The sequence below is a fragment of the Coregonus clupeaformis genome, chromosome 16, assembly GCF_020615455.1.
Source record: "Coregonus clupeaformis isolate EN_2021a chromosome 16, ASM2061545v1, whole genome shotgun sequence".
Lineage (NCBI taxonomy): Eukaryota > Metazoa > Chordata > Actinopteri > Salmoniformes > Salmonidae > Coregonus > Coregonus clupeaformis.
In genome coordinates, this window is record NC_059207.1 from 51,378,115 (window position 1) to 51,405,472 (window position 27,358).

General features: G+C 45.2%; 1 protein-coding gene across 2 annotated transcripts; it reads right to left on the reverse strand.

Annotated features, from left to right (window-relative positions):
* LOC121585083 (rapamycin-insensitive companion of mTOR) lies at nt 1-25,345 on the reverse strand. Of its 2 annotated transcripts, XM_041901437.2 has the most exons (37): nt 25,271-25,345; nt 25,098-25,145; nt 23,256-23,353; nt 20,972-21,036; nt 20,592-20,723; nt 19,711-19,774; nt 17,521-17,647; nt 17,250-17,419; nt 16,335-16,402; nt 16,162-16,229; nt 15,802-15,884; nt 15,598-15,685; nt 15,377-15,467; nt 15,088-15,154; nt 14,902-14,982; nt 14,593-14,693; nt 14,329-14,494; nt 13,269-13,370; nt 13,113-13,159; nt 12,880-13,015; nt 12,517-12,716; nt 12,163-12,289; nt 11,846-12,010; nt 11,059-11,135; nt 10,897-10,975; nt 9,889-9,998; nt 9,527-9,614; nt 9,350-9,442; nt 8,985-9,091; nt 8,655-8,884; nt 7,372-8,425; nt 4,969-5,228; nt 4,626-4,841; nt 4,377-4,526; nt 4,096-4,219; nt 3,389-3,527; nt 1-558 (listed from the first exon to the last, which is right to left on the reverse strand). In XM_041901437.2, the coding sequence occupies exons 1-37, from the start codon at nt 25,317-25,319 to the stop codon at nt 478-480; spliced, it is 5,151 nt and encodes a 1,716-aa protein (XP_041757371.1). In that variant the 5' UTR covers nt 25,320-25,345; the 3' UTR covers nt 1-477. The 2 variants fall into 2 exon arrangements, with proteins under 2 accessions (XP_041757371.1, XP_041757372.1); XM_041901438.2 differs by lacking the exons at nt 25,098-25,145; nt 25,271-25,345 and adding an exon at nt 24,490-24,576.
* Nucleotides 25,346-27,358: the final 2,013 nt, after the last annotated feature.

Here is a 27,358-nt window from a genome sequence, read left to right on the forward strand (position 1 = left end):
AAATATGTATTCACTAAACTGTAAGTCGCTCTGGATAAGAGCGTCTGCTAAATGACTAAAATGTAAATGTAATGTGTCTCCTGTCATGTCTGTTGGTCAGGCTTGTAAAGCCGTCTGAAAACAGCATTTGGTAAAACCACTCCCCCTGTTGGCCATAGGCAGGAACAAGACTAGCAGTGTCAGGTTTCATTTGTTCAGACCATCTCCTTTTTCTCAAGTGACCGGAGGGAGACAACCCTTTCCCACTCTCATTCTTTAACATCCATGATCTCTTCCTTCTCTCACCCATGCTCCCTCCATCTTGAGCTTCAGCAAAGGGTCTCCCCTCCTCTCTTTTAGGCTTGCTCCCCCATTCTCTCCATCCCTCCATGTTTTCACTATGTTGCTCTGTGTATCTCTATGTCAGGGTGGGTGGGGGGTGGGGGGGCAGGAAGGGGGGGAAAGCAGCGCCTAAACAGGGAGGGGAGGACAGGGACGTCAGAACTTCGCGGGAGGGTCTATATCCACTCCGACGGGCTTTGGTGGCTTCGACAGGATCGCTTCTGCTTCCTCGTACATCTGAGGGGACAGGATGTGATGTGAGCATGAGGTCAGAGGAGGTGACTGTCATTTCTGTTGTAACCACTAATGTAAATCAGAAGTGTAGGGGTTGAGGAGCATCCGTCTCCTCTCTGCCAATCAACCCATCACCCATACATCCTAACTACTAAAGAAGATCTGAAAGGATGTATAAGCAATATGGCAAAAACAAATCCACCTAGCCCAGTCCTTCTCAAATAGTGGGGCGCGCCCCCCTGGTGGGGCTCGGAGCAATGCCAGGGGGGGCGCGTGTGACCCCGTGGAACGTGCTTTTTTCCCCCCAGGTAGTATGGTTTTTTTGCACCGAACAAGAGCACACAGCACAGAGCAGGAGATATGAAGTGCAGATAACAAACCCTTAAGAGACACCATGGAAAAATATTTAACAGGGATGAAAAGAAAGGCGGAGAGAGACTGAGATAATGAGACAAACGTAAGTCTCCCGAAAGCTAAGACGAGGAAATATGACGAAGCGTATGTAGCGCTTGGCTTCACTGTGACTACGGTGGGAGACGAGGAAAGACCGGTATGTTTACTGTGTCTAAAAATGTTGGCAGCGGACAGCATGAAGCCAAATAAATTAAGGCGTCACTTAAAGACATTACACCCCAATCACGCTGATAAGCCGCTTGAGTTTTTTCAGCGAAAACGTGCCGAATATTGCCAACAATCGTCCCGCTTTGTGAATGCTACTTCAGTAAACCAGCGAGCACTGTTAGCATCATATAAGGTGGCGTACCAAATTGCTCAGTGCAAAAAACCCCACTCCATAGCAGAGGAGCTGATACTGCCTGCAGCATTAGACATGGTCTCTGTCATGCTGGATGACGCAAGTGCTGCAAAAATAAAAACTATCCCTCTGTCCAATGACACTGTCGCCAGACGTATAAATGACATTGCTAACGATCTTAAAGAACAGCTGGTAGATAAACTCAAAGACAAACGTTTTGCCTTACAGTTCGATGAAGCAACTGACAGCAACAAAGACTGTTTGTTTATCGCTTATGTACGTTTTGACATGACAAACTCCCTGTGTGAGGATCTACTTTTTTGTAAATATGTCAGAGACAGAGCCACAGCTGAAGAGCTATTCAAAATGCTGGACTGCTTCCTGACTGAGAATGGGCTAAAGTGGGAGAACTGCATTGGTGTTTGCAGTGATGGTGCACAGACCATGGCAGGGATGAGAAAAGGACTTCGGGCACTCATCAAGAAGGCCTCACCTAATGCTGAGTGGACACACTGTGTTATACACAGAGAAGCACTGGCTTCAAGGCACCTTTCCTCTGAATTAAGTGAGGTTATGACTGACATTGTAGGTGTAGTCAATTTTATAAAGACCAGACCACTAAAAACAAGAGTCTTCTCTGCTATCTGTGAGGAGATGGGAGCTGAACATCAAGCTGTGCTGTTTCACAGTGAAGCAAGGTGGCTGTCACGAGGAAAAGTCTTGTCCCGAGTTTTTGAGCTCAGAGAGCAGATAAGAATGTTTTCGGAGCAGGAGCACAAGTATGACCTCGCAGAAAAATTTAGTGATGAGAACTTCCTGGCAAAACTGGCCTACCTGAGTGACATATTTGGAAAGCTAAATGAACTAAATCTACAGCTTCAAGGGAAAGATAAACACCTCCCCTCAGGTCACAGACAAGGTCAGCTCTTTCACTCGAAAGCTTGCAATGTGGGGCAGGCGACTTGATGAAGGACATACTGATTCATTCGAGAACCTGCATGAATTTGTTGACACTACTGACTATGATGCCACCTCAGTGATTCCATATATTAAGGAGCATATTTCGTCACTGATGGGATTCTTTAAAAAGTACTTCCCCTGAAAACAGTTCCCAATATGACTGGGTGAGAGATCCTTTCAATGCACCAGCTCCAACTGGTTTCAGCTCTGCAGAGGAGGACCAGTTCATTGATATGACGCTCTGACTCCACATTGAGACTGAGGTTCACATCACAGACACTGAGTGAATTCTGGCTGAGTGTAGAGAGGCAGTATCCACTCTTAGGGCAGAGGGCCATGGGCATTCTTCTTCCTTTTGCAACATCTTATCTTTGTGAGACTGGCTTCTCTGCTGTTGCTGCACTGAAGACCAAGTACAGGTCCCAGCTAAACATTGAGCAGGAGCTGAGAGTTGCAGTATCATGCTTCAAACCCCGTTTCGAAAAGCTGTGCACTGCAAAACGTGCTCATTGTAGCCATTAATCCTGACTTCCTCATTTTGATTTTTTAAAAATCAGCACAAATTGTTTTATTCATTTTTGTTTTATAGGTCAAAGTGTTTCATATATTGTGCTCCTGAGTTAATGTTGCTGATCAATTTGAATTTATTATTATTTATTGATTATATTTAATTTTATTTTTCAGTATCAAATGGTCAAAAAATGTTTACAGTTTAAATAAGAATTGAATTATTTTCTTAATTTCAGGCAAATTGATGCACTTTAAGTATTTTCTGTTACAGACTAAAAAACAATGTTAATAAAGTTATTATTTGTTGTAAGTTGATCTGTATTTAATGTTAATAAGGATACAATGTTATGCAGAGTTGTACTTATAACAATTTTATAGACAAATGATACTATTTACAGTCGCAGCGGAGAGTTGGGGGGCGCGAAATGTTTACTTCTTCCTAGGGGGGGCGTAACAGAAAATAATTGAGAAGCACTGACCTAGCCTAACATAGAGGTGGAACTACTACCATAAACCCATCTAATTCTTTCAGATCTACATAAGTAACTAGAGATAGGGGCTAGGAGTGAATTTGGGACTGGGAAGAGATAGTATAGAAGAGGACCTTACCGGTATGAAGTGTACGTCCTGAAAGAGTTCCTGTATGAAGCGTCGGGAGGGCAGGCGGAACATACAGTGGGCCAGCAGGTGAGACACCTCAGAGTACAAGCAGATATCATCAAACGCATAGGGGAACTTCTCCTTTATCCTAGGGACAGAGAGTAAAGACAGACACCATTAAAGCTCCAATGAAGCAATCTTTTAAAAATATAAATATCAAATCATTTCCGGGTAACAATTAAGTACCTCACTGTGACACTTTCCAATTAAAAATGGTCAAAAAGAAACAAATAGCTTCTTAGCAAAGGGCAATTTCTCAAGCAAGAATTCTGCAAGGACTGTCTGGGAGTGGGAAGGGGAAAAGTGAAAATTAGCTATAGATGCGGGTGAGAGGTCAATGGAACTCGATCAAAACAATGGAAATGCCATGGAAATGCGTGGGGGAAATATCCTGAATCTCCTCACTGCCCGTCAGCAAAATTAGGCTAGATTTAGCCTACTGTTTATCTGTGTATTTCACACACTGTTGAGGGAGGGGGCTGTCAAAACAGGCTGAAATGCAGTCTTTTCAAACAGCTCGTACACTAAAAGGGCATTATCATAATTCTCACAAGTTCACAGTATTATTCAAACCTCAGTGTGGCACTGTATATAAAACACAGGAAAATCTGTGTGTGTGTGTGGGGTGGGGGTGTTTAATTGCGTGTGTGTCTTACGTCAGTAGTCCTGTCTCGTGGCCCTTGGTTCCTACAGAGGAGCTGAGGTTGATGACGAGGCGAAGCACCTCCTTCCTCAGCAGGACCCGACAAGCTGGGCCATCTTCAGATATCGCCTTGCCACCTGACGGACATATACAACAGCCTATCAGAGAGCTCACACAACCTGACCAATCAAACATTTTGATCTGAATTATACTGTTCAAAGGTGTACATATGCAGTCTGTGCGTGTGCTGCAGACAGCCTCCTGGGACTGCAGTGTGTGTGTGTGTGTGTATACCCAGCACTATGTCAGCAGCAGTAGGTGTGCTGCAAACAGATCCCTGTGACACAGCAGTGTCGCTGCAGCCGGAGACACCAGAGAACTTGGACTGAGGCATCACCTCCAGACGATGGCTGGTCTGACTGGACCACGGAAAGTCTATATAGTCTATGAAAAGAGAGATTGGGGCAGGGGGGGGTAAGACAACCATTCCTCTGAGTGTGTATGTGTGTGCGCTCAGAGTAGTCGGTGTGTGTGTTCTCTCACCAGTACGTGTGTGTGCGTTGTTGATCTGAGGCTGCGTGTGGTAGCCCAGTACAGTAGCTCCTACGCAGTAGAGACAGTTGTCGTCAGTGTGTTCCTGTAGACCCGTCTCCTCTGGACCCAGGATGTGGTTCTGGTTGTTCTCTCTGCTGGCCATCAGCTCGGAGATACTGAACTGCTGCTTCAGCAGTGGGATAGGATAGGGACGTCCACCGTCACCTACAGTACACAGGGCAGAGAACACACAGTCACACCTACTGAAATGGAAGTATGCCATCTCTACCGTTCACATTAAAACTATCACCACTATCCACCCATCTTTCCCTCTATCCCCCTCCTTCCTTACTGTCTGACTCGCCAAAGTAGAATGGACACTTCTCGTCGGCGGGCGGGCTAGTCGTCTGTTGGAAATAGGGCGTGTCTCGGATGTGGAACATGTCGTTGATGTCCATGGGCAGCGCCAGGCCCACGTAGTCGTCGTTACAGCCGTAGGTGGCGCTGGAAATCATGGAGCGCACCGACGAGCAGCGCTGCAGAGTGATCTGGTTGATGGGGCTCAGCAGATCCTCCTTGTCCAGAGACGCAAAGCTCAACGCCTTCAGAAACCTGCCGGGCGGAGGGAGACGGGTGAGAGAGAGGGCTGACAGGAGGGTGAGGGGACTGAGGGCAGACTCAGTAAGATACAGACATAGCTATATGGAGAGGTAGAAGTAGAGAGTGAGAGAGAATGAGAAACATGGACAAAGAGAGAAACACACAAAAAAAAAACACGGAAATGTGTGGGGCTCCTAATCCACATCACAGCTACACAGTCCCATCTATAAGACAGCAGGCTTCATCTGCTTGAATCTATAAGGGAATCTAGCCTCTTGTCTTATCAATATACCCCAAAACAAAACTTTGACAGAGACAGTCAACACTAAGAAAGACCTATGAAACTGCATAGCGCAAGCAGCAACTCTGCGAGTAGTAGGGACGTGACAAATGAAGAAAATAAAAAGTTTAAACTGGCATTAAAATGGATAAAATTCCACATCAATTCACAACGCAGCTTCCAGCAACGGTTTGGGTCTCACGGTGCGTCCCGTTCAGATGGTTAAGCATTGCACCTGTACTACCATTACTGTACCTCAATTCCACCTAGCAAGGTTTGCATTTCCTTCCCATTTAACTTCTCAAAGTATTTCCATACAGGACTTCGCTGCTGTCGCTTGCCTTTCTCTGCCATTTTTCTAACTGTTAACTACAATGATGAAATGGTGGAGCGAACCCCCCAGTCCCAACTCCAAAATTATTGATTCCTCGACTCCTTGCACGTCGACTGCCGGTGTCAACTCCCATTTCTGTGTCAAGATTCGATTCCGCTAGGAATTCAGTAGTTTTGGAACGGAGGAAACTTGATTAGTTGCCGTACTTCAGAGAACACAAATACTTGCATCTTTCATAGCGAGCTAGCGAGGGACGGAGAGAGATGAGGGCCACAGTATAGGCAGGTCAGCCACCAGGCAGAGTCAAAACCGTGCACTAGGCCTATCTATCGGCAATCAAAAACTGTATCTCGCAATTTCTTGGCTTCCAATTTCTGTTATATCATCAATGAATAGGCTAGGATATTGAGATGAGCGAGATGCAACACTTCTCTCACACAGTCACACACAGTATCAGCGCTTGTGCACGGTTTCACTTTACAGAGTGGTAGCCAGGACACCAAAACAGCGGAGAAGTTGAGCCTCGATCGTCAACGCCCTTAGTTGTTGCAGAAAATGACCCACTATGTCGTTTACTTTCTGCATCTACTTTCTGTATCGTTTTTTGGTTAGTGAACATTAAACATTTAAGGATACCAATTTCAACACAGGAGGGAAACTGCTCTACAAATGGAGGCTAGGTTGGTCCACCCACCATGGCATAGAGATGGACATCCTGCGGAGTGGCTGGACAGCTGGACAGCTGACCCTCTTAGCAGACAACCTGAGAGACCACCAGCACATACACACACACAGCTGTTACTGCTCTGAACCAGAAGACACACACACACCGTTGCTGCTAAAGATGACTAATAACCGGAGATACAACGCACAAGCACACAGAGCCATTCCCTCTGAACACACACACACACACACACACCACCGTTTCTGCTAGAGACTACAGCTAACCCTCAGACAAGCTGACAGACCAGCACATCCAGGTATCTAAAGGGGGGAGGAGTGGACACTACAGGAGTGGTCCACCCACCGAGAGACGTAGGCTCTGGATGGCCTGCGGTGGGCATCAGAGATGTGGGGGACTGAACAGCTCACTCTCTTAGCAGACAACCTGAGATACTCCACCTCAGTCTGCTTCTCTCTGTCTACGGACCAAGACTGGGCTGTGGGGAAGAACCCTTCAGGAGCCCAAGCTGAGCTAGAAAGAGTAGAGAGCAATGACCTCACAAACCAGCACACAACACACCCACAATAAAGACAAAGAGATGAAAAAGAGAGTGGAGAATGATTAGACAGAGCAGTAGAACATTGATTTGACCAGACACACAGATACAAGGATCTATGACTGAGAAAAGCATGAGCGATGGCAGCCAGCAGCCATGATGGCAGAGAAAACCCACCAGGAGAAGTTGTCGTTACCTGTGTAAGTTAATGTGTGAGTGTGAATATAGGTGTGCGTTTGTATGTGCATATTGCATTTCCCATATATGTGTGTATGTGTGCAGCGTTCAGATACCTTATGTTTAGTGTGTGGCCTAACTTACCTGCGTGGCGTTAGCCTCGAGTCCAGACTACCAGTCTTCATAGTAATAGTGTCAGTGAAGAGCACGTCTTTAGCGGGCGACGCTAACGACTCACTATGAGACAGAGACGGGTGGATTCTCTGCTGCTGCAGCCTCTTCAGAGTAGCATAGCCTAGTGCGTCCCGCGGGCTGGTGTACATGAAACTGCAGTCCGCAAGGCTCTTAATGGCCGCCACCGAGGGAGACTTGAGGCTCTGGGCTCTGCGGGGGAGGGTGTGTGAGGAGCCAGGGGGGACCAGGGAAACAGAGTTAGACTTGGAGAGAGGCAGGTGGTTGGTGTGGGCCTGGGTTGGGGCGAGGGAGTACAGCGTTTTGACCATCTTGGCAGAGACCACTGTGTTGAGGCTGACACAGTCCGAGGAGTCTGGCTCGGGATGCTCAGGGTTTCCCACAGTCTCGCGGGAGGGGCTGGAGCTCATGGAGCTGATGCCGCTTGTGGTGGTGTCCGTGTTGAAGCTCTGACTACGGCTTTTAAACTGAGTCCCTCCGCCTCCTCCTCCACCGGAGGAAGAAGAACCCCCATCTCCTCCCGCTAGATGTTCCCGGCTACTCTGCTCCCTGGACGGGGGCTCTCCAGAACCCCCCAGTCCCAGCCCAGCCCCCTCTCTACCGGCCCGGGCTAGCCTCCCCTCTCCCAGCTGCTCCTCAGACCCCCCGACCGAACCCCTGATCCCCACAAAGGAGGTTTCCAGGCTGACTGTGGGACTCTTGGGGATGCTTCTCCCATTGAACGAGGAGTAGAAGGAGGGCTCCGTTACCGTCCTGTTCCTCCTCATTCCCCCCAGTTTGAGCTCGGTGGGGGTGCGGCTGCCCCCCATTGACTTGGGGTCGCTGGTGGAGCGCAACTTCTTGCTGGGGAGCGACAGGGAGTTGAGGAAGCGGTTGCGTACAAAACGGGTGGAGGCCAGGATGGTGAAGGGGCTGCGGTCCTTCACGGGTTTGGAACGCAGGTAGAGGGAGGCGTCGTCTGATTGGTCCAACATCTCAGACTTGTCATCATCCAGGATGTACATGTCTGAGGATACACACAACATGAGTGTGACAAACATTACACAACACACACAACAGAGAATACACACAAAACAAACAGCAATTTTCCCCTGCTTAAGAACACTTACAGAAGCTACATATATCCAGAATATCTAAAAATAGAAATAAAAATAAAAACTAGGAATGAAAGCGCTGCTGAGGATGTGCTTAACAGAAACCTTGTTGCCTGGTGAAGAGTTTCATGGTTAACTCACTGGGCTGGGCCTCGCTCTCGCTATTGTGCCGGGAGCTGGTGAACTCAGAGTTGAGACTGAGCGTGCTCGGTACGGAGGAAAGTTCAGAGGTCATCGGTTTGTCCACCTCGTCTGGGGTGACGGGCCACAGCGTCCGGCGACTGTGTCGGACTGCATCCCAGCCATACTGTTTCAACACTTCACAGCCCTGCCGCGTCTTGGAGATCACGCCTACGACGTACAAGCACGTTCTGGAGGGAGAGAAAACAGACATGAGACTGGGCGAGCCATCAGGTTAACACTATAGGTTCATCTCTGTGTGCGTGTGTGTGTGTGTGTGTGTGCTCTTACCCCCGTATGGACAGGACCTCACAGTGTTGTGCCAAGGCCAGGATGTCAGGGATGATGTTCTCCTCCTGAAGCAGGTTCAGACCCCAGTTTGATGACCCAATGTTACCCTGGAAACAGACATACATTCACTGTCATTAAACACATCGACTCCATACTGACAGTTAAACAACAGACCCTAGGAACCACAGTCGGAACCAATGTCAGAGCACTGGAGGACACAGACACTGACTGTCTAGTGTCTACCCAAGAGAAAATAAATAAAGACCATTATGAACCAATGGTATGTCCCAATTGACAATACCCAAGACTTGTGTACTTATCATACAACATTGTGATTTATGTGCCGAGTGGTTAGGGGGACTGACCAGAGCCCAGAGGGCTGCCTTCAGCTGTTTGATGCCCTCCCAGGTGTCCAGCATCGGGGAGCGAACCGTGTAGCTGAGGTCAGGGACCACGCTCTAGAGAGAGCATGAGACAGTCAGTAAGATACCAAAACCCATAGGTTCTTCACATTAAGAAAGACCTTTGTATATCGGAGTTACCTGAGCCTCCAGTAGGTGGCAGCCTGTCTTATCATGGACCAGCTGACCATACAAGTGCACAGGAAGATAAACATTTGGTCTCTGTAACCTAGAGACAAAACAACACACAAAGACAATGTACTCAGTTGGCTAAGTTCAAGATCACATCAGTTGGATTTTTGGTTGTGGAGAGCAACAAGGTATGCAGGCTTTACAGTCGTTTTAGCCCAGCACCACTTCCACTTGTCTAATCAAGACTATGATGCGCCAAATCAGGCAAGTTAGTGCTGGGCCAGGACAAAGGCCTGCAACCCTCCAGGACCAGGGCTGGTGACCACTAGATCATGGCTAACTGTCCAGCTTAGTAAGGTAAGCAGTCTCACCTTTGGTTGCTGCGTCTGACATAGTTGTCTCCGTCCACAGGTTTCCGGTATGTAGTTAACGCTTCATTCAACTGCTCCTCAATCAGATCTACATACTTCAGGTTGTACTCCTGTTCACCACACAGTCAGGGGGGACACAGAAAACAGTCATTAGTGGATTACATTTGTATCGATATTGAGAGTTTTAAACACAATCAATACAGTTAAAGATGCGCTATGCAGAAATCGCTCTGTCATTTCTAACGGTTCGCCTAATTTCAGTTTATGTGACAAAATAAGCAAGTATTGTGTAGAGAATCATTGTACCATCTAAACCGCTGTGAAATATATTTTCCATAACCAACAATATTGTATTTTCAGCTGGTGTATAAAACTGAAAGTAAGACGCAAAAACTTTACTTAAGAATGGGAAGCATAGAAATAGCGCACATAGAACAGATCTACTGCTTTTTAGACCTGTTTTCAATGAGAATTAAAGATCTATAACATACATTTCTATGTGAATTTGGTCGGGTCGCCCAGAAAGTTACATATTGCAGCTTTAAATGTCATCTGATTGAGAAAACTGTCTTTATGTTCTTGTTTTTTTTTACTATCTGTGAATGACTCCCGAGTGGCGCAGTGGTCTAAGGCACTGCATCGCAGTGCTAGCTGTGCCACTAGAGATCCTGGTTCAAATCCAGGCTCTGTCGTAGCCGGCCGTGACCGGGAGACCCATGGGGCGGCGCACAATTGGCCCAGCGTTGTCCAGGGTAGGGGAGGGAATGGCCGGCAGGGATGTAGCTCAGTTGGTAGAGCATGGTGTTTGCAACGCCAGGGTTGTGGGTTCGATTCCAGTATAATTTTTTTTTTATAAAAATGTATGCACTAACTGTAAGTCGCTCTGGATAAGAGCGTCTGCTAAATGACTTAAATGTAAATGTAATTGTTTTGTACAGTGTGTTGTGTGGACCAACGGAGGAGTAGCAGTTGCAGCTAATGAGGAAATGAATGAACGAGCAGGCTTACCTTTTGCCATCTGTCCAACTGTTTGCTGACGTAGCCCCTCTCATTGAGGTAGGAGAAGCCCTTAGGAATAGACAGAAACCTGCACAAAGGCCATGGGTTTTAGAGGGGGAACACAACCTCTCAGCAGACGTGTATCTGTGTATTCGTGTGTGTCAGACTGACCTGAGGAGCAGCAGAAGGCCCTTGTCTCCCAGGTGGGTCAGAGCCGGTTTGAGCTGGATCAGAGCATGGAGGTTAGCCTGGGGGGACAATAAAACATCAGGGAGCCGTTAGGGACAACATAATAACATCCACTCCATACCCCTCCTTCTTCCATGCCCTAGCCCTCTCCAACATCCTCAGCCCTCTCCACCAGCCTCAGCCCAAGGCCTCTCCCTATCCCCTCTCCACCAACCTCAGCCCAAAGCCTCTCCCCATCCCCTCTCCACCAGCCTCAGCCCAAGGCCTCTCCCTATCCCCTCTCCACCAGCCTCAGCCCAAAGCCTCTCCCCATCCCCTCTCCACCAGCCTCAGCCCAAAGCCTCTCCCTATCCCCTCTCCACCAGCCTCAGCCCAAGGCCTCTCCCTATCCCCTCTCCACCAACCTCAGCCCAAAGCCTCTCCCCATCCCCTCTCCACCAGCCTCAGCCCAAGGCCTCTCCCCATCCCCTCTCCACCAGCCTCAGCCCAAAGCCTCTCCCCATCCCCTCTCCACCAGCCTCAGCCCAAGGCCTCTCCCCATCCCCTCTCCACCAGCCTCAGCCCAAAGCCTCTCCCCATCCCCTCTACCAGCCTCAGCCCAAAGCCTCTCCCCATCCCCTCTACCAGCCCCAGCCATCTACACCAGCACCAGACCTCTCTCCAAAGCCAGGCCCCAACCCCTCCACCAGCTCCTGCCCCAGCCCACCATCACCAGCCCCTCTCCACCAGCCCCTCTCCACCAGCCCCTCTCCACCAGCCCCTCTCCTACCTTGTCCTCGCAGGCCTCGTCCAGTATATCCAAGGCTTCCATGGAGACTGCCTTGCTGTGGTCGTGCAGCTGGGTGACCAGCAGCTCCATGCCCCAGTTACTGAAGAACTCCACCCCTGCCCTCAGCAACACACACAGGTGCTTGGTGGCATACAGCCTGCACGTCTGTATTGACACAGTGGGGGAAAAAGGGGTTGTTCAGGCTAAGTATCGTTTCAGCAACAACCTATTCATCATCACCCACATTGAAACCCATGCATCCATTCATTCATTCATTCATTCATTCATGCATCCATCCCTCCTGGGTAAGGCCTTACATCAGTGGCAGCAGTGAGGATCTTGGAGAGGATGACTCTGGCCAGTCCATCTCTGCTGTAGTCCAGTGTAGACACAGCCAGCTTCAACACAGCGTCCTGGTTCTTCACAGAGCACAGGTTCAGCAGACTGAGGAGAACACACATGGAATCAGACAGTTGTCTGGGCTGTCTCTCAACTGGAAACATATTCCCCATAACCTAGACATTCAGTAGGAACCCGGTCCAAACAATAGCCTACTGCCTTTGACTCATCTGGCCAATAAAAATGGAGCTGCTGTTATTTCAACCAATCAGTGCTTTTATCCTGTTCAAGTTTACACTGACAATTTTTAAAGGGCAATTGTCCAGACTGACCTCTGAAAGAGGCTGCACTTCTCCAGCATTTTAACCCCGTGTGGGTGGGCCGAGAGGGTCCCCAGGAACAGGAAGTAGTGCTGGCTGAGGGTGGTGAGCAGCCCGTTGCTCTGGAGACAGCGGTCAGGCTTCAGACCAGAGGACAAGGACAGCCAGGCCACCATGTCCTTCACAAGCTCCTCCAGGTACGCCTGGCCATCCTGGGAGAGGGGGGGATGTGGACAAAAACCAGGAGAAGAGGCTATTGGTTTGGGGCTAGGTCCATTTAAAGGCTACCTCTCTTTAAAAGGTGACACCAAAAGAAAAACATGTCCCACATAGAAGTTTCCTCTGCACCTTTATTTTTCTGTTCTATTTCCTCACCTCGTCAGACTCTATGAGGAACTCGATGAACTGGCATCCCACCACAGTGAGCTGTCTGGCTTTAGGATGGTCCAGCTCCAGCCCTGCATACAGCTTACTGCTGGGCTTATAAAAGTACAGCAGCCTCCGAACAAACCTGGACCACACACACACACAGTTATAAGGGGGACACCTTACCACAGTCAAGCTCAGTATTTCACTAGTTGTAGTAGCGAATGGAAGGTGTGTCTTACTTGTGCATCTGTTCATCTTTGTTGTTCCTGAGGTTAACGTTAGGCCACTGGGAGAGGAAAACCAAAACATATGAAATAATATGGCAATAGCAATCAAACTGAAACAGACGTTGCAGGTCAGTCTTCTGCAGGTTTTACAGTATTACTATGGCTGACCTTGAGGATGGTTGCGATGAGGAGCCAGTTCCAGTCAAGGTTCTGTTTGTGGTTGAGGATCTGACTGTCTCTCAGGTTCAACATCAGGGCTTCCTCTGTGTCCTACAACACACACACACCACTTTAAGCCGTACACTCCACAGAGCTGGGTTTTACGGAAGAGTGGCCAGAAAATGCCATTGCTTAAATAAAAAAAATAAGCAAACATGTTTGGTGTTTGCCAAAAGCCATGTGGGAGACTCCCCAAACATATGGAAGAAGGTACTCTGGTCAGATGAGACGAAAATTGAGCTTTTTGGCCATCAAGGAAAACGCTATGTCTGGCACAAACCCAACATCTCTCATCACCCCGAGAACATCGGCAGGGACTGGAAAACTGGTCAGAATTGAAGGAATGATGGATGGCGCTAAAAACAGGGAAATTCTTGAGGGAAACCTGTTTCAGTCTTCCAGAGATTTGAGACTGGGATGGAGGTTCACCTTCCAGCAGGACAATGACCTTAAGCATCCTGCTAAAGCAACACTAGTGGTTCAAGGGAAAACATGTAAATGTCTTGGAATGGCCTAGTCAAAGCCCAGACCTCAATCCAATTGAGAATCTGTGGTATGACTTAAAGATTGCTGTACACCAGCGGAACCCATCCAACTTGAAGGAGCTGGAGCAGGTTTGCCTTGAAGAATGGGCAAAAATCCCAGTGGCTAGATGTGCCAAGCTTATAGAGACATACCCCAAGAGATTGCAGCTGTAATTGCTGCAAAAGGTGGCTCTAAAAAGTATTGACTTTGGGGGGGGTGAATAGTTACGCACGCTCAAGTTCTGTTTTTTTTTGTCTTATTTCTTGTTTGTTTCACCCCAAAAAAGATTTTGCATCTTCAAAGTGGTAGGCATGTTGTGTAAATCAAATGATACAACCCCCCCCCCCCAAAATCTATTTTAATTCCAGGTTGTAAGGCAACAAAATAGGAAAAATGCCAAGGGGGGTGAATACATTCGCAAGCCACTGTAGGTGAAACACTTACCTAGATGGCAAAGATGTCTGTGTGTGTGTGTGAGGCGTACCTTAATAGCATAGATGTCTCTGTGTACGCGTGTGTGTGTCTCTCTCCGCTGGTGTGCAGACACAGACTTGCGGACAATGTGGTCCAGATACAGACTATGGGGTTTGGGTCCTTGTTTCTTCTTGTCATGGAAACGCTTCAAGTGGTTGACTGCCGCACTCGCCCGTCTAAAAATACAGAGAAGGTCCCAAAAGAAATGAGGGCAGTGAAAAAGTGAGTGATCGTGTGCGTGCGTGTGTGTGTGTGTGTGTGTATATACACTCACAGGCGTTTCTCCTTGGGGATGTCAAAAGAGGCAGCCATGTTGATAAGAGTAGGCAGACAGTGCAGGTGGTGACTGTGGGAGTGAGGGAGGATGGTGTTGGCCTAGAGAGAAAAAAAGAGCGAGAGAGAAAGTGAAAGAGCGAACGTGAAGCAAACGCATAACAAACCATTTATGCACAGCTGAATAAAGGGAACTACCAAGTCCATACGTGTCTTCAAACAGAGCCACAACAGCAGAGCAGCATGCTCCTCAGAAGGAGTTACAGTAGCTATATACAGTATATCAGAGAGCCATGTCCCTGTGTGTTACCATGTGTAGCAGTTCTCCCAGTAGGATGGTGGCTCTCACTGATATCTGGTCCTCACTGCTGGTCACAACCTCTACCAAACCCTACGGGGACAGAGAAGGAAAGAAAGAAAGAAAGAGCGATCAAGAATAAAATAATATCCATACCCATGGGAAAAATCTAATGTTTGGGTGTTCCTGTCTCCTTACCTCTAGCAGGCCACTGGAGATGAAGGCAGACAGTACCAAGGCCAGGTAGTTATCCATCAGGTCAGGCCTGAAACACACAGCAGGACAAACATGCAGCCATTACAGCCACAGGAGAGATGGTGGTTGGATCTGAGTTTTTGTCAAGTGTGCAATAAAGGTGTATAACTTGGTATTCATGTTCTATATTGTACATTCCTGGCGGTAGAATGCATTTCCTAACTGGGAGTAAAAGCGATTTTGATTAATTTATAAAAAATATGGATTTATTATCTGTGGTGTCATGCGTTACCTGGACCTTGCTCGATGGGGCAGGAGGACTTTAGCCTCTGCTGCCACAAAGCCATCAGACAGTCTCCAGCTGTCCTGGCACCTACTGGGGTCTACAGGGGAACAACGAACAACAAAATAAACAATTTAACCCTAGTAGTTTTACTGTGTGCATGTTTGATAAACGTTTATAACCAGGGCATTTTGGGGGGTAAAGAAATTAGTAACGTTAATATCACTCACCCACGCTGAGAAGTGCTTCCGTAAAGTCCTGGGTTACGATGGGGAGAGGTAGCCTAAATATCTCATAAAATACCTCCATCAAACCTTTCTGCAGGGGGCAAGGAGAAAGGAGGTCAGAGACACAAAGTGTTTCTCCAAGAATAGATTGAGAAGGCATACTTTTCATTATATTTACTTAAACAAAACTCATATTTCAGTACCCACCCTCACTTCCACATTTGGTATACACAGCAGACCAATCAGGGACTGGATCCCAGAGTTCCCGGCCCTACATAGGTTAATGATCCCTGGATCGCCACAGAGACAGAGTCTACCATTAACACTTTCATGACATAGCAGCAAAAGTGAAGACACAGAGAGCAAAATATGTGATACTAGCTTATAAAGTGAATGTACTCAGCATTCCCTTCAGAGGGGTGTTTGAGCGTTGACCCATTCAAAGCTGCTGGCATTAAACAAATACTACCGGTACGTTTCAAGTCGTGACCCACAATACAAAGAGAACCAGCCGAGCCAAACTGAAAGGAAAGCTGAAGAAACAGAAAGCTGAAGAAAGAGACTCACCAGACCAGGAGCGGAAGGCAGCTACTATAGCCATCCTACTGGACAGGAAACGAGCTTCGCGGTCCTCCCTGGGAACACACACAACAGGATCACAATCTACACGACATAGGGACACATAACACACTAAACAGAACATCGGAACAGAGCTTCTGTTTACAACACACACCACTTACTTGAGCAGGCTCTCTGATGTGTCTGCATTGTGGCGGTAGTGGAAGTCTGTGAAAGGTGCTAGGATTTGCTGAAAGAAAGAGCAGAACAGTTCCATCCACAGAATGAAGAGTAGTAGTACAGTGCATTTGAATAACAAAACATTTCTCTATGTATTCATTATCAGAAAGGCCAAATAATGTCCCAATATCATGGGTGGAAACTGATGATGAATACATGAGCTTCCACTTAAATGGGACAAAACATTTACGCATAGCAGCAATAGGCCACATTTTTATTTAATCTTCACACCCAATTTTTCCTGGCTGGACATTCCAAGTCATGGGAACACAGATTTCTCCTTGAAGACCACATCCATTATCCATATTCATCCATATGATCACATATTATAATATTTGCATTCTTCTTCCATAAGCCTGTTAAGACTGAGTGGTTACTGAAGTGGCCCTGCAGCAGGTATGAAGGAATGGGGGGGAAGAGTATCAGTTTACACACAGAGAGGATGTGTTGGAGAGAGAGGCTTTAGAGAGCTGATGTAACTGATCACTGTAATCTCCCTGGGAAAGGGAAAGACAACCCAAGGGTGAATCCTGACTGGCATGGCTCACAGCCTAGTGGCTGTCTAAATAGTCTACACTGACCTCCTCTCCTAGTCTCTATACCTCAGCCTGCACTCTGTACTCATGGGAAAGAACGGGACCGGTGAAAGAAAATTCCCAAGGCGGCATCTTCCCATGAAAATGACTAAGAATACACATTATTGCTTTCACCTATCCTGGAGACGGGGAAAGAAAGTAACCGCAGACTGACAAAGTGTTATGTGTGAGTGAGTGTGTGTGTGTGAACCTCGAGTTTGATGCCTGTATGTACATACTGGCATGAGACTGGGTGTATGTGCACACGGCGGCGGTGCGTACCTCCAGCTCCACGTCATTGCGTACATATTGCCTGGTGTGTGGATGGTTGAGCAGGTGGAGGATGGTGGTGATCAGAGCCTCATTGATGCGGCTCAGCTGACAGTCTATCACACTCTTTAATATGGTGCTGAGACCCCCCCTATTGGCCACTACCTCTGGGTTCTTCAACGCTGCAGAGAGGGGTTGACATAAAGACAGTGTTATTACACAGTAACTATGTGTGTAACTTCAGGATGGTTCTCTCAGTGGAGTATGCCAAGGCTCCACACACCAAGTTCGCAGACGATGGCAATGGCAGCGCGAACCATGCGGTCCCTCTCCTGCAGCCCGTCTGTTCCCACGGCGATCAGAGAGTTGGTGACAGAGCTGGGGAACAGCAGAGCGTTCACTGTGATCATCTAGAGAGAGCGGAGATGAGAGAGCGAGATGGAGAGAGAGAGAGAGAATGAGAGCAAAGGTTATAGCACTCGTTTTGCACTTCAGTTTACTTTAGAAGCAACATTACAGCATGTGTGAAACTTTCAGAAGATGGTGGGTCTAATCTGTGTGTGAGTAGAGCAGGTCTTTAGAGTCGAGGCCCTTCCTCCCAGACACTTTATTCAGATTAATCTCATCAAGCTAAGCCCCATTAACTGGAGAGAGCACAGACCACCAGCTGGAAGAGGCTAGCTGGCTTACCAACCCGGGATAAGTAGGCTACTCTCAATGTAGCTTAGTATACAGGTAGCTGGCAAAATAAAGGAAACACTTGAGTAAATTAGGGATACAAAGTTTAATGAAAGGTGCTTCCACACAGGTGTGGTTCCTGAGTTAATTAAGCAATTAACATCCCATCATGCTTAGGGTCATGCATTAAAATGCCCAGTTGCCAATTATTTTGGCTACCATGTCTAGAAGAGATCTCAGTGACTTTGAAAGAGGGGTCTCAAAGGAGCATAGGGGGTTTAAAGTGTGTGTGTGTGTGTGTGTGTGTGTGTGTGTGTGTGTGTGCGCGCCAGTCCCCAGATCTCAACCCAATTTAGGGATGAGCATTTGAAATGATTTCAGTATTGAAATAATACCATGATATTTTTTCAGATATGCGGTAGGGATGGGCACGGTTACCTGAATATTCGAAACTCAGCCTATTTTAACAATGAAAAGGCTTTGTCTAAAATTCATCTACATGACATTGCTACATTGCCTACAAGGATAGACAATTACGTTCAACATTTCCATTTCACACGTGTAGCTTGTTGTTATTGACTGTCAATCAAAAGCGGTGCTACAGTCAAAGGCTCCATGTGTAAAAAGTGAAGTGGGAGATTTCTAATCGATGCAAAATGGAATGGCTAAATGAGAAGGAGTAGGCTACAATGGTCAACGAACAGGTAGGCTGTTTAATATGAATGGAGTTGTTGTAGACAAGTATGGGGAGTGCAGAAAAATTGCCTCAATTAGCCTTACTACGTTAGCTAGCTAGCTGGTTAACTTAGCTGGCTACTGTAGCTAGCTAGCTTCTTTACAACAACTTGATGCGGTCAAGACAGGCACTACCAGATGGTATGGTAGATAACCTATGGATCCTAAGACTGTAGAGCCGCTTTGATTGACAGACAATAAGGCGTGGTCAGAGACAAACAGTACATCTTTTTTATGGGGTAAGCTCATAAAAACTGTAATATAACTGTTGTGTTATTAAAATGTATAATGTAATAGTCTATCCTTGCAGGCTATGTAGCTTTAAAATATAAAGCCTATTTATTTTCGCTCTCAAAATATGAACTCTCCCAAGTAATCAAATACTAACATCCGTTCAGATATTCAAATAACAGTGCCCAATTGAACACTTATGGGATATTCTGGAGAGGCGTCAGACAGCGTTTTCCACAATCATCAACAAAATACCAAATGATCGAATTTCTCATGGAAGAATGGTGTCGAATCGCTCCAATAGTTCCAGACACTTGTAGAATCTATGCCAAGGCGCATTGAGGCTGCTCTGGTGGCCCAACGCCCTGTTAAGAAACTTTCTGTTGGTGTTTCAAGTACCTTCTTCAGGTTTCTGTCTGATATCCAAGATGAATCCATTGACAATACTAACACCATGTTCAGTATTTAGGCCTATACATTATTCCTTGTATATAGTTAGAGTTACATTGTTAATTGTAATAGGGGTGTGTGTGTGTGTGGTAGCATTTACAGTAAACTGCAGAGAACGCAAAAAATACTCCAGCCCGCAGACCGTCCACACCCTCACCAACGCAGATCATCCAATAACAGCCTATGCTGGTACTATGCTACTATTCCGTGCTGCCAGTGAACATATGAACATCAAGTAGACTATAACCAGTACAAACAAATAGCATAGTCAGATACAGCGTAAACATAATGAGTAATTACTATGCCTATGTAATCATTTCAATTATACACACGATATCACAGAAACAAATGACGTTAGTGCAATATGAAGACAGCTTACCTTTCTGACCAGTCGAAGGGCCTGAGTCCTCTCCCCCTCATTGCTCTGCTGGATGTCAATGCACCTGATCACAGCACACAGGGGGGGGTGAGATCACAGCCACGGATCATATCACGTCATGTTATACATCATCATGCTAACGTCACTCCGGAATAATAGTCCCCATTATTCTACGGTACCTCTGATGTAGTAACAACTTTGCAAGCAACAGACTACCACAGTAGTATACTCGAGTGCAACAACTTTAAACCCCCATCTTTTTTATGAACTACGTTGTTGTAAAATATGTTAAACATATATGTAACATACAGGTAACTGTCAAAATAAAGGAAATACTTGAGTAAATGAGGGATACAAAGTATATTGAAAGCAGGTGCTTCTACACAGGTGTGATTCCTGAGTTAATTAAGCAATTAAAACATCCTGTCATGCTTAGGGTCATACATAAAAATGCCCAGTTGTCCATAATTTTTTTTTTTACTTTAAGAGATCTCAGCGACTCAGAAAGAGGGGTCTCAAAGGAGCATAGGGGGTTTAAAGGGTGTGTGTGTCTCAGTCACCAGATCTCAACCCAATTCAGCACTTATGGGAGATTTTTGGAGCTGCACCTGAGACAGCGTTTTCCACCACCATCAACACCACCAAATGATGGAATTTCTTGTGGAAGAATGGTGTCGCATCCCGCCAATAGAGTTCCAGACACTTGTAGAATCTATGCCAAAGCGCATTGAAGCTGTTCTGGCTCGTGGTGGCCCTACGCCCTACTAAGACACTATGTTGGTGTTTCCTGTATTTGGCAGATACCTGTATGTTAAGTTGTCCAAGATTAATCCAGTGTGTCCCTGTGCAGGTGTGGTGAGGCGACAGAGTATAGTTCTCACCTGGCAATCAAGTAGTCCACCTGCAGTCTGAGGACCTTTTGCAGCACATTGCTGTCTCTGATGAGGTACCTCAGAACCCTCAGTCCTGCAGCACGCACCTCCTTGGCCTCGTTCAGCAGGGCTAACCGCAGGCTGGGGAGGGATACAAAACAACGTTTAGATTGACACTAAATGGCAACGTACACTTACGGACACAGAATGGACAATTGCATAGTTGGCCCAAAGAATTGGCTGCAATGACCTATCACTAATTTGGATTAAGTCACTTCCATTTATTGACCAGGTTAGAATATGTTCCACAAACAATGGAAGTGTTTGGATAAAAGTGTCTGCTAAATGCATTTAAAGTGTTCTAGGTAACACTATATGGAACTACTTACCAGATGATGATTTCTTCATATGTAAACCCAAACTTCTCCTCGCAGTGGCCAATGCTGATTAACAGCTGAAACAGAGAAAGGACTGGACTTACAATCAGTTGACAGAATATGCATTGGAGTCTTTGGCTATCCATAACAATATAGACTGAAGACATTTTAATATATAGCGAACATATGAATTGAGACCCATACATTTGGGGTATGTACATTACAGCTACAATCATAAGGATTTTTTCCTGATATTTAGTATGGCAACATTACAACAAGTGCATGTTTATTACTTGTTCAAAGCTTGTATGGCCATGGCATCTTTTGCACAGTGTGACAAACTGACAAAAGCTTCAATTCATAGCGTTTTATTGTTTTAAATCAATAAGCTTAAACAGTTTGCTGTAGGGTTGAAAAGAAACTGCCGTTCTCACTCCGTAAACCCCAATGCAGGGTGGGAGCAGAGCGCGAGAGATAGGGAGTAGGTCAGGCGTGTGAGTGAGTTTGGAATCAGCAGTGATGTCAGAGCCCAGGCAGGCAGGAGGGGGCGGAAAGGGGGGCATGTAACGCGCTGCAGGGGGATTAGGTCACCTCTCGCTGTCCTGGAATCCTTAAAAGGATACGCAGGCCTCAACACCACACTCACTCACTCTGTCCAGTGGTAAACAGAGAATCAGGTGTATACACACACGGTTCTGTCTTAGTTCTAACTGCCACAGCTCAGACCAACTGTATCTGGGAGCTGCCTTCACCTCTCTAGTCTAATATACGACAATAACACTTACACTAACCTATCAGGACAGGACATGCCAAGTTATAGTCGGGATGTCACAGGCTTGGAATACCAATGTTTCTCCTTTGACATGGACATTAAAGTTTCAAAAAGTCATCATACAATTTGACTAAACGTCTTCCACCAAACACCTGATTGTCGATAACCTCGCCCCAACTATCAGAATAATACCCTTGACATGGTGTGGTGCCTGGAGGGCAACTAAACCTGCAGATCTACTTGCTACAACCTTGGAAAACAGAGATCACATGCAACATCTCCGGTTTCAAAACAACAACAATACCAGACAGACGCTGGAAATCTCTGGTTTCAAAGTCAGAGTGCTGTTGACGCACATGAGGTCATAGCTCTGCTCCATGGCCTGAGCTCCTGTTACCATCACTGTCAGCATCACAATGACAAGCTCAGCTAGGCCTGCCTGCAGCAGCTTTGGACCAGCGGGCCAAGGAGAGGTCAACGGCTACACATAGGAGAATATGTTCAGCGGACGCATCAAAATACTCCAAAGTTGCTTCCTAAAAGAAGGCTAAATTAACCTAAATGAAGGTTGCATGTCATGTCATGCGATTTTGATCAGCCCTAGGTGGATATCAGCAGCCTAAGGTAATTTAATCTCCTCTCCTTCATCAGCACTGATTTGAAAAGCTAGGTGAAAGCAAGTGTATATCAGTGACCAGTTGTATCACATCGGTCAGGATGAGGAAGGGAGGCAGGGAAGCCACTAGGTGAAGAAAGGTGAAAGTGGCATTTTACTGAACTAAGAGTTTGAATGCACAATGCAGCACCAGACACCTAAACCAAACAACAGTCTACTAAAGATATACACTGAGTGCACAAAACATTAAGGGCACCTGTTCTTTCCATGACAGACTGACCAGGTGAATCCAGGTGAAAGCTATGATCCCTTATTGGATGTCACTTGTTAAATCCACTTCAAAATCAGTGTAGATGAGGGGGAGGAGACAGCATAAAGAATGATTTTTAAGCCTTGAGACATGGATTGTGTGCCATTCAGATCACTAGCGGGGATGTTTGCTATCAAGCTATCAATGTGCATAATATCTAACAAGTAGGGAAAAAATATGAAATGCTAATGTGCATTCTGACTGAGTGACAGCAAACTTGGCTGCCCGCTGTAAATTGAGGACAGACACACACCCACCCACCCCTCCGCGTGCTGCTCCTAATCTGCATTTTTTTTGCAGGGAGGTTTTTTGCCAACATTTATTTAGGCATATTAAAACACTTCCACTTTTTCCGATCACGAGTATCACCCTACCCGATCCGACTATCAACTGTCCATTTACGGATACGATTACGAGTATGGCCATGTCAGCACACCCCTACTTATAAGCTGTGACATTTTTTTTTTACTTTGACCCCTAAACAATTGCAGACAGTCCAACAACAATGTTACGTTGGGGCAAAATACTGCAAAGCTAAACCATGCACTTCAATAATGAGGGCAATTGCCATTATCATCATTACATAAATCAGTAATACCTTTATGAAATTGTTCAGGTGGCCCAGTTTCCGCATGTTGGTGACGCCGTGTGGCTTGGCGACATTTTGAAGAATTTCACGCAAGTTGTCAGAGGGTTCTGTAAAAGAGAAGGGAGTTGAAATACTAACAAAACATCAAATATTTTTGATATTCCAGTAATACTGAACACATGCACCAATATTGGTATCTAACAGGAACTTGATTTAGCTGGTCACACCAATGCACTGTGAACAGTAAACACACCCTGGACATCTAAATAGAAGGAATGTTCAGACAGGGTCAAAAGTAGGAAGTTCCTTCTGTTTTTAATCTCATTCACCTCAACCATTACATGGTAGCTAAAAGATACATGCACATAAACACATTTAGCTACAGTCTCTAATAGAATTCCATTCCATCTTTGTCAGGCTGGGGCAGTTAATGATAATGTACCAGAGGAAAAGGGTGCTCAGACAGCCACTCAACTATGCTGCTTAGGTCACAGTTTGGGATCCATTCTATGGCACATTGAAAATGCTCTGCTCTCTGATTGAGAGGGGTTGGGTTAAATGCCGAAGACATTTCGGTGGAATGCATTCAGTTGTACAACTGACTAGATATCCCGTTCCCTTTCCCTCTGATACATGAAATACTATGATGGTAGAATTGGTGTTAGTGAAGATACACAGTGCAACGCTTGAAGGCAGTTGTTTACAATTACATGCACTATCCTTATTGAAAACATGATTGATGAACTCCTATTCCTCTGTTTACAATCTGTCACAGGAGTGGAAGCGGCATCAAATTGAGGGTATGGATGTAGGACGCAAGTGTTTAACCATCATTGCACAGGGACATTACTGGGTCAGGGGAGTCTCTCACACGAAAAGTGAAACACTGGCAGGGCAGGCAGGAGTTGACACACTGTGCTGGAAAAGCCACCAACAGACAGTTTTGGCTTCTGGCTAGTAAATACTCATACTCAATGTTAGATACGCTATTTCTAACCATAAACTCAAAATGTGACGCCCACCGCCGGTTTCGGCTGGATGTTTGCTAGCAACCGAGTCGTGACCGACCTTCAAACAAACCTAGCGGCTGTGCGATTGGCTGTGTTAACGTTAACTAGCTACAATAATTTAATAGCTAGCTTACCACATTACAATCCTAAGAATGTAGCTAGCTATAGAATTAGCTACACGCCCAAACCATTAGCCAGCTAACTTTAGCTAGCTAAATAGGTACCTTACTCACCCCGGTTATAACAAATGCATTGTATAGCAAAGCAAGCTAATACTTGTCACGAATCCTAACACCACACATGAGCGTATATTGCCTTGGATAGCTGGCGCGTATTCATTACGGAAACCGTTTAAGAACCAAACGAAAACAAACAGAGTAAAACGAGAGTTTATTTGGCAAATTCAGATAGGTCCCTCCCCGTTTCGTTCCGTTTGCTTCCGTTTAAGAAACGTTTTGCAACAAAATCGGTGTAATGAATACGCCCCTGGAGTGTAATTATTAGTCCAAACAGTTGTGTTTTGCAACTAAAACGATATTTCGTATTGGACAAATTCACTTAGGTCCCTCCCCGTTTCGTTCCGTTTGCATCCGTTTAAGAAACGTTTTGTAACAGAATCGGCGTAATACATACAACCTTGCTGACGTTACGCCTCTTTGGTGTTCCTTAAGATTTCAGCAAGCTGGTTATCAAAGTATTCAGCAACCAATAACAAAAATCAGTAGAATGTATTTTGAGCCATTTTCCAGGTCCATCATCACCATATTATATTGCTGAAAACATTAGCATCCATTTGTACAATCGCTTTCACTTCGTATGAACCCTTTCTGCTTAACGTTACCTCTGGTCAGATCGAGCGGTACGTTCTCTTCCCCGCTGTCATTCCGACCTTTCAAAAATAGACAACGGGGACATTGTAAGGCAACACATCTGGGTCATCAGAAAGTACAGTAAATAGTAATTCACAATTTCAAGTTTATAAAGCTTATGTCGGGTTGAGTATTTCAAGCATACCTCGCATCCGAAGACTTCGGATTGGACGGCCGCGGATGCTGACCGCCATCTTTCCAGGAACATACACAACACCGGAAACTTCGTGAATTCTCGCGAGAGAATAGGGATATTTTTATTGCGTCTTCACTACTACGAATGGTCTGAGGGAGAGGCTATAAGGACACTCCTGACCTGTAAAACGACTAACCTTAACCAAACCCTTAACCTAATTTTAAGCAATTCCGAAATTAAATATCGGTTTGCAGGTCAGGAGTGTCCTTATATAGCCTTTTCCGGTCTGAGAGCTTATTTGAATTTAAAGACACCAACTAAAATACCCAGCAAATGTTTCACATGCAGAGAGAGCTTAAATTTTTTTTTTATACACATTCATTTACATTGCAACCCATTCATTCACATTGAATAAACACAACAACAATAGTAGTCAAGGCACATTTATAAGTAATTATTTTAACACAATCAAATTACACATTTGATGTACATTGTTTTTTCACCAGATAAAAAAATAATGACCAGTTGCAGTGTGCATTTTGAGTTCAGTGCTGGTTGTCCCAAGTTTTTATTTTTTATTTATTTTATTTCACCTTTATTTAACCAGGTAAGCCAGTTGAGAACAAGTTCTCATTTACAACTGCGACCTGGCCAAGATAAAGCAAATCAGTGCGATAAAAACAACAACACAGAGTTACATATGGGGTAAAACAAAACATAAAGTCAAAAAAATACAACAGAAAATATATATACAGTGTGTGCAAATGTAGCAAGTTATGGAGGTAAGGCAATAAATAGGCCATAGTGCAAAATAATTACAATTAGTATTAACACTGGAATGATAGATGTGCAAGAGATGATGTGCAAAGTTTATTCTGATACAGAATCTCTCAGTCATTGTCATAAATGCAGTCTGTAAGAAAATAAACACGTAGTGTCAATGACCATGTTTGAAATGATACATTCTATTCCAAATACATACAATTAAAAACAAATTCATGTAGGCCTATATTCTTTCATCATCATAATTCTGTAGGTAGGCCAATTTTCACTGCAAACTAACACATTGAAAGTAGCCCATACAGCTGGCAATGCAATTGTTTCAACAACAAACAAAAAAAGTCCAGTTAGTCTCAAATATTTTCTAGAATGGTTTAGAGGCATACCTTCTCCAATGTCCTCATAAATATCTACACAATCCCTGTTGAAGTAAAATCATATATCAAAACATTAGTGTATAATTTGTGTGCGTGTGTCTGTGCCCGCATGTACGTGTACGTGTGAATGTTGTTTGAGTGAGCGCATGCATGCATGTGTGTTTCAACAAACAGAAATAACTCTTGAACTCACTGTCCAACATTGACCATGGACACATAAGCAACTAGAAAAGATGGATAAATATTGCAATTAATCAAACTTCAAGGTTCATTCATATTGATTGTGAATAATTCATCCACAACAACCACAACTGATGCCAACTTACACTTCCCGTCTCTGTTTCTGCCTATCAGTTTGCGGTCTGTTGCCTTCACAATGACATCGATCACCTCCCCTTCAAACTGACAGTAGAAAATGTCAACAGTGTTATTACTACAACTCAAATCATCTACAATATCAATCTGATCATATAAAAAATATAAATTGATTGATTATCAACATTTAAGAATGTTATCTGGGAATAATTACATTGTGTTTTTTAAAATATATTTTTTCAGTATTTTCACTTTATTCAGATATGGATAGTATGAAACGAGAAGGGAGACAGTTATGTGCCAGCCTCAACTACATTAAGTTACTATGTTTTTTCCAGTCACAATTAGAAATATTACTTTGAATTTCTTCCTTAATTCCTTTTCCTCTTTCTCAAACTTATTTTTCTTCTTATAGTCTAATCCCCTTTGCTTTCCCCTAGGTGTCAGCTGAGGGAGACTGAAACGGAGAAACACAAAATGATTCAACTTAGGAATTGATTTCAAGCTCATTTGTGTCTGAACTGACTATTCAAGAGTATAGTTGGTTGACCCAACTATCTCCCTGTGACCATGTTCTCCACACCGTCAAAGATCTTGTCTATGGACATAAAGACAAAGGTCATCA